At 48.2% G+C, this 8,108-nt stretch overlaps 1 protein-coding gene across 1 annotated transcript; it reads left to right on the plus strand.

Moving 5' to 3' along the window:
* Nucleotides 1-1,524: 1,524 nt before the first annotated feature.
* Nucleotides 1,525-6,937, plus strand: LOC111552703 (fatty acid hydroxylase domain-containing protein 2; the record flags this gene model as incomplete). Its single annotated transcript, XM_026450457.2, has 4 exons — nt 1,525-1,730; nt 2,538-2,643; nt 4,000-4,166; nt 4,959-6,937. Coding segments are annotated over 4 exons (636 nt in total), but the record flags the coding sequence as incomplete, so codon positions are not given.
* Between the last annotated feature and the right edge of the window lie 1,171 nt (nt 6,938-8,108).

Consider the following 8,108-nt stretch of genomic DNA (forward strand, 5'->3'; position numbering starts at 1 on the left):
TAAGCCACAGCGTCTGGCCTTTTTTTTTTTTTTTTTTTCTCAAGAGATTGGGTCTCACCCTCTCATGCAGGCTGGAGTGCCTTAAACTCCTGGACTCACATGATCCTTCCACCCCAGCCTCCTGAATAGCTGGGACGACAGGTGCACACCACCACACCCAGCTTTTTAAAAAAAATTTGATGGGGTTTCGTTATGTTGCCAAGGCTGCTCTCAAATTCCTGGCCTCAAGTCATCCTCCCACCTCCACCTTCCAAAGTGCTGGGATTACAGGTGTGAACCACCATGCCTAGCCTGATATATATGTTTTTATATTTGTTGTGTTTAGTCTACCTTTCTCACTGGAGTGAGAATATAAATTCCATGGGGGCAGGAATCTTTGTTTTGCTCATTGCTTTATTTTCAACACCCAGAACACTGAGTGCTACATAGTGGATGCTCAATCAATATCAGTTAAATAAATAAATGAATAGACATTTATGAATAGACAATGTGATACCCCACCTCTTGGTCAAGGTTTCCAGAAGGTGTAATGGCCTCACCTAACATGTCCTCTCACAACAGGCTGACGAGACCTGGTCTCACAATGGGATGGAAGTAAACAAAGAGTGAATTCTGAAATCAGTTAATGCATGCAGTGCCTGGAAAGGCTGGAGGAAGAGGCAGGCCTCAAGCTGGGGACTGTTCTGAGCCCCTGTCTCGCTTTGGGGCAGAAATCCCTCCAGCTCACAGAGGGTGCTTGGAGAAATCCTTTCTAACCAAACAAGTTCATCAGGATCCAGGAACTCTCCATGGTCACAGGACTGTTCCCTGGAGCCCCAGAGATCTAACAAAAGGAAGGGTCAAAGAGTTGCTGATTCTGGGGGAAAATACTGGATGTAGTATTGAGGCCAAATGGAGTTTGGACACTTGGGGCCAGCTCTGTACAGTGGACCGTGGTGGAAATGTTTGGGCAGGCCCCCATCTTCACAGCGTCACTGTGAAAACCAGAAAGTTGGTCAAGAAGCTGAATAAGCAGCTCCTTGGCTTACCTGCTTCTTTGCTCTGGGCCTACTGCAGTGAGGCTGGACCATGTGAGGAGGCAAATGACCTTGATCTCTGCATCCAATCATGGACAAGGTTCTCTGACAAAGAGGGGCTAAATGGCTGAAATGGGGTGTCAGTCAGAAAGTCACAGCCTTCTCCAAGCACCATGGAGGCTACCCAAGTTACCTGTAAATACATGGGGCCTGGCTAGAGAAATGGGGAGGGCAGTGGTGATAATGTGCAGAACCAGGAAGAAGGCAGGTTCCAGCACAGACTGAAGGCTGCTGAAGTTTCCAAGGACAGGGGTATTACTCATCTGCCTAGCAGCCAGGGCCTTATTCTGCAATGTTTCCAGGCCCAGAGCTGGGTTGCAGTCAGGAGCTACTGGCTGTGTCCCAACATCTCTCCCAGAATCCAACCAGAGTGAGGGCTTCCTGTAAGCAGGTCACGGTGGAGCCTACTTCTCACACTCTTGTCCATCTCCTCCCTTCCCTTGGGCAGGTGGATCCTGTGAAACTGCGCCAGTCTATCCGCACAGTTCTTTTCAACCAGTGCATGGTATCTTTCCCCATGGTGGTCTTCCTCTATCCCTTCCTCAAATGGTGGGGAGACCCCTGCCGCCGTGAGCTACCCACCTTCCACTGGTTCCTCCTGGAGCTGGCCATCTTCACGCTGATCGAGGAAGTCTTGTTCTACTATTCACACCGGTGAGCAGTCCCTGCCTGAGGCACAGCTGGCTCCTCACCCTGTCTAGGGCTCACTGATCAACAGGGAAACTAAGGCCAGGTGCAGTGACTCACGCTTGTAATCCTGGCACTTTGGGAGGCTGAGTTGGGCGGATCACTTGAGCCCAGGAGTTTGAGACTAGCCTGGGGAATGTCAGGAGACCGTCTCTACAAAAAAATTTTTAAAAATTAGCCAGGCATGGTGGTGTGTACTTGTAGTCCCGGCTACTCCGGAGATTGAGGTGGGAAGATCACATGAGCCCGGGAGGTCAAGGCTGTAGTGAGCTGTGATCACACCATTGCACTCCAGCCTGGGCGAAAGAGCAAGACCTTGTCTCAAAGAAAAAAAAATAAAAGGAAACAGGCTTCTGAATTGAGTGTAGGCCAATAAAATACTCCCTGGCCTCAAGTCTCCCATTAAACGGTTAACAGGAAGACTAACAGTTGTCTCATAACTGACAACTTGGGACAAGTGAGGAATGAATGTCCAGAAGAGAAAAGGCCTCTCCGATTGTGTGGGGGCCAGGGCGTTTCCCATCCATTTCCTTATTCAATCCTTTCTGGGGAGCATCCCATTTTATAGCAAATACAACTGGGGTAGAGGGGCAAAGCAACCCACTCCCAAACTATGCAGTATAAGGGCTGGGGTTGAAATTTGAAGCAGGTCTGGGTGTTTTTAGCTTTGCTCCATGGATGTAACCCCTAGTTCCTATTTTTGGCTTCTCATAGACTGGTTGGGGAAGGAGAAAGAGGAATCAGCAGGTTATTAACTATTAACTATTTCCCCAGGCTCCTTCACCACCCAACATTCTACAAGAAAATCCACAAGAAACACCATGAGTGGACAGCTCCCATTGGCGTGATCTCTCTCTATGCCCATCCTATAGAGCATGTGGTGAGTAGAGCTCTACTCTCCCCATAGCAAAGGGCAGATGGCCCTAACCACCTTCCTGAAGTTCTCCTGCAGATAACTTAGACCACACTGGCCCTTTTACTTCCCATTGAAAAATAGCTACCATTGGCCAGGCGCGGTGGCTCAAGCCTGTAATCCCAGCACTTTGGGAGGCTGAGACAGGCGGATCACGAGGTCAGGAGATCGAGATCATCCTGGCTAACACGGTGAAACCCCATCTCTACTAAAAAAATACAAAAAACTAGCTGGGCGAGGTGGCGGGCACCTGTAGTCCCAGCTACTGGGGAGGCTGAGGCAGGAGAATGGCGTAAACCCAGGAGGCAGAGCTTGAAGTGAGCTGAGATCTGGCCACTGCACTCCAGTCCGGGCGACAGAGCGAGACTCCGTCTCAAAAAAAAAAAAAAAAAAAATAGCTACCATTTATTGTCAGCCTTCCATATGCCAGGCTATGTTAAGTGCCTAACACAGTTGTCTCATTTAATCATCCCAACAACGTTTTTTTTTTCTTTTTGAGACAGGGTCTTGCTCTGTCACCCAGGTTGGAGTGCAATGGTGTGATCATAGCTCACTGCAGCCTCCAACTCCTGGGCGCATGTGATCCTCTAGCTTCAGTCTTCCAAATAGCTGAGACCACAGGTGTACACCACCACACCTGGCTTTTTTTTTTTTTTTTTTTAGATAGAGTCTCACTGTGTCATCCAGGCTGGAGTGCAATGGCGTGATCTCGGCTCACTGCAACCCCCCACCTCCTGGGTTCAAGCGATTCTCCTGTCTCAGCCTGCCAAGTAGCTGGGATTACAGGCGTGTGCCACCACGCCTGGCTAATTTTTGTATTTTTAGTAGAGACAGGGTTTCACCACATTGGTCAGGCTGGTCTTAAACTCCTGACCTCGTGATCCACCCTCCTTGGCCTCCCAAAATTCTGGGATTATAGGAATGAGCCACTGCGCCCAGTCACATCTGGCTAATTTTTAAATTTTTTGTAGAGTCGGGATCCTGCTATTTTGCCCAGGCTGGCTGGAACCTCTGGCCTCAAGCAATCCTCCCACCTCTGCCTCCCAAATTGCTGGGATTACAGGCATGAACCACCACACCTGGCTCCTCCAACAACCTTTTTAATCTTAATTTTGCTAACAAGAAAATTGAGGCTCAAACTGCGTAATTTGTCCCAAGTTACAAAGGTGAATGCCTTCAACAAATCAAAGTCCTGAAATTCTCACCTTCTCCAGATCTGGGTCAATGAAGTTTGCCTCTGGTACCACCTTGGGGCTAAGTGTACACCCAACTAAGTCCCTTCATCTCCCTGGGCCCTGCCTTCAATCATCCCTCCCCTTGCAGGTCTCCAACATGCTACCTGCGATAGTGGGCCCATTAGTAATGGGCTCCCACTTGTCCTCCATCACCGTGTGGTTTTCCTTGGCCCTCATCATCACCACCATCTCCCACTGTGGCTACCACCTTCCCTTCCTGCCTTCGCCTGAATTCCACGACTACCACCATCTCAAGTAAGGACCCTCTCCCCACAGTGGGTCCCTGGGCAATAACCATCACCCTTCCTCCTTAAGCTTCTGATAGCAGACACTGGTGTCTCAGTTTACACATGAGTGCTAGTTGGGGAAGAGGTCTGATGGTCAGGAAAATAATAACCACACTGGGATGACCTTACTCTTTTCCTTCTGAAATTGGGTCCTCCTCCAACTGGGGATTTTAAACCTTTATTTGGGCTCTGGGCCCTTTGAATAAGCTCTGGACATTCTCTTTAGAAAAGTACATGTATGCATAAAACTCCTGCATGCAATCACAAGGAACTCATATACTGTCTGAAAGCCCCAGACTTTTTCAAGTGTAGTCTACAAACCTCCTATACCAGAATCACCTGAGATGCTTGTTTAAAATTTAGGCTCTTGGATTCCACTCCAAATATGCTGAACTAAGGTATCTGGGGGAACAGGGCCTGGACACCTGCATTTTAGTAAGTGTTCCAGGGGATTTTGATGCTGGTGATCTCATGCCCGAAGAAGCCTAGTTCTGCTAGAGATCCTCAGACTGTGGGCATCAGAATCACACAGCAAGCTTTTCAAAGGAAGACTGCAGATACTGCAAATTTCAGGTTTGGAGTGCCCCCCAGAAGGTGCATTTGTAGCAACTCCCCAGCTTATTCTGATGCAGACAGTCAGGATGGTGGTGACAGGTGTGGGGTAGGAGGGCTGAGAAATGTGTGAGGCTGGCACAAATGAAATGAGATCTGGACAGAGGCCTCCAGCATTGGCACTGCAGCACCGTCTTCTCTCTTCTAGGTTCAACCAGTGCTATGGTGTGCTGGGTGTGCTGGACCACCTCCATGGGACTGACACCATGTTCAAGCAGACCAAGGCCTACGAGAGACATGTCCTCCTGCTGGGCTTCACTCCGCTCTCTGAGAGCATCCCAGACTCCCCAAAGAGGATGGAGTGAGAGAGGGCCCAAGTGTCATCCTGGCTGTCCCTCAGCCATGGGATACAGATGCGGCTTCCTGATTGCTCCTAACAATTTGCCTCCTTTGGCCACACTCCCAAATGATGGTGCCACCAGGGTAGAGGGAAGGTGGGCTTCCCAGAAAAGCAGGGCTAAGGATGAGGCTTTCTCCAAACTACTGCCCTTGATGTCCCTCAATGGGATCAGGAGTTAGCTTAAGAAAAAGGAAAACACAGCTCCCCAGACTGGAGGCTGGTCAGAGGGAGGAGACCCCTGGTCCTCTGCTGTGGAAGGAGAGGGGTTCAGCCCCAGATAGCTCCTTTGTGGCCTGGGCAGGATGCAGAGAATGACAAAGCTGAAAGGAGGGGGACTGGAGGCCGCCTGGCTCCAGGGAGAGCTTCTTCTGGGACCAGGGGGTGGGAGGGCCAGGTATTGCTTTGCCCCTTCCTGCCCCAAAAGGCTTTCACATACCCTACCTCAGGCGAGAGCCAAGACACCCTGGCAAACCACTATAGGTCTCAGTTCATGACATACCAGATGCCAGTCGCCACTTCACCCAACACACACACAAACATACACACACCAAACACTAAGTGAGTGGTACAGGCCCCATTTTCACTCTGGCACACTGCAAACAAAAGGTCTCCCTCCCTCCCTCTGTGGGCGGGGGGGGGCGGGATTCCAGGAGCTCCTCCCTGGATTAAAAACAAAGAGGTACAGACCAAACTTTAACACCTTTAGCCTTATGTGGAAACCAAAAACCAACTGCTGAGAAGCTGTGAAAATCCTTTTTACCCACAAGGGGAAGGATCAAAATTGCTGCCCTTTGGGGACACCCGAGACCCCTAATTAGCCCATCTGAATGAGGACCAGAGGTTAGAACCCTTTTTCTCCCCAAAGAAAGAGCCTGGAAAAACATGGCGGAGCAAAGGGCAAAATCCTTTCTGCCCCGAATGCTTTACCACTTTCTCAGCAACATTTATTCAAAATGATTTTTACCAGGAACCTTGTCAAAAGCAAAACCACAGCTGCTTGGGTTGAAGTCCCCATCCTGGCCTCCCCTCAGCCGCCAGACATGGCCAGGAACCCTGTGGTTCCCAAGAACAATTTAAAGATCACTCTTTGATTTGAAAGACCACCATTATTTTACTAAATTCTTATATATATTTGCACCTTTTCCAACTTTCAGTTCTCTTAAGAAAAACATCCACTGTAGCTTTATGAAATACTTTATTATCAGATAGGGCCAAGTATCCAGGCAGGACTATCAAAATGAACTCCTCCTTCCTATCAGCTCTAGAACCCCAGAGGCCTTGCCCAATAGACCAGCTGAGCACTTACCAGGCAGCATCTCCCTGGCTTTCCCGTCTCGCCTGCCTGTCTCTGGCCTTGGTGGACCTGGCTCCCTCCCTAGGCGGCTTGTGCCCTCAGCTTGAATACAGCTCCTGGTGCATCAAAGCTGTAAGTTCTCAGCTGCTGGCCTGCACCCATCACCTCTTCCTACAAATAAACATTTGGAAAAAAGTCCATCTTCAGTATGCTTAAAGAGAAGGGTAGGAGATAGAGAAAGAACAGATATGCTTTTTTTCCCCTTTAAGGCCTTTAGATTTTGAGGTACTGTAAGGGGCCTAGAAGGACAAAAGGCTGTCATTCCCTCTTCCTTTTGGCAGGCAGGTGATCAGTCCTTGGCAGAAGGGCCCAGCCCTGTCCTTTTCTGTATGAAACAGAATCCTTGAGGTTGGTATACAAGGCTGAAAAAAGGCCTTAAATTCCCAGTAAAGAACGTGAAAGCAAGCATGTAAAATAAACTGGTCTTCATGAATTCCGGTGGATTTTTTTTTTTTTTTTGAATGGGGGTGTTTACTACCAGACTTCTAATACTTCAGACATAACATTTGGAAGCTCACGCTGTAAAATTGAGCTTCCGTGGGCATTCCTAACGATAATGTGTGAAAGTTTCAATTAATTCATCTTTCTGTTCTCAAAGTACCAGTCTGCATCATCCCTGGACACTATCTCCTAAACTTTCCTTTGGCCTGTGGAGGTCACTGGTGGTACTGAACCACCTGCCCACCTCAAGAACAGTGAAAAAGAACTCTCTAGAAAAACCATTTTCCCAAGTCAGGTATGGGAGACAGTTGTCAGATGAACACGTAAATAAGGCCATGCCTGATTTTTAGTTTTGTAATTCATACGGGGAATGGGGGACTCATTGTTCCATCCCTCCCCAGCATCACATCTCAGGGTTCAGGGGCTGACCAGGATTCCGTAAGGCCACATGGTGCTGGATCATTCCTCTTTCACCCCCGTGGAAGTCTGTTCATAGAGGGGTTGTGGCAACCCTCCAGAAGGAGCCTCATCAACATTTTTCTTCTTGGCTGTCTCATAACACAATGCAGGCCACAGCCAGTGGATGGAAAACTTGGAAGCTGACAAGTGCACTGAAATCCTGGTATTATGCTGGACTGTTGTTTTGTGGCACTGGCTATGACTGTCATGTCTCACTTAAGACACAGCGTGGACATGAATTCAAGGCTTATAGAAGCCCCTGCCTTAGGCAGACTCCTCAAAGCACAATGGCAAAGCCCCTGCTGAGGTTTCATGTGCACACTAAGTGCAAGGTTCCTCCGGATCTGGGGGAACCCTACCAGAAACCCATCCTTCACACCAAATAACAGTACCCTAGATGGAAGACCAGCCAGTATTTTGCCTTTTCAAGTGTTTATTTTTATACATTTTTTTTGTATTAAAAAGAAAAGCATAATTACCACAAATTACAAAGGACTAAAGCAGGACTAGAATAATGAATGAATCACTTCAGCCTGGAAAGCAGATACTCTCAATAATATTAATGTTATAATACAAGCTCATTCAAGTATTTTACATTTTTTTTTGTCCTTTTAAATATGATATCCTAGCACATAGTAAAGATAATGTACTACGAGCGTAAGGTGGAACCTTCTCCGCAAAGCCAGATGACAAGTTTTCCTCTC

This window comes from Piliocolobus tephrosceles, unplaced genomic scaffold (assembly GCF_002776525.5).
Source record: "Piliocolobus tephrosceles isolate RC106 unplaced genomic scaffold, ASM277652v3 unscaffolded_20242, whole genome shotgun sequence".
NCBI lineage: Eukaryota > Metazoa > Chordata > Mammalia > Primates > Cercopithecidae > Piliocolobus > Piliocolobus tephrosceles.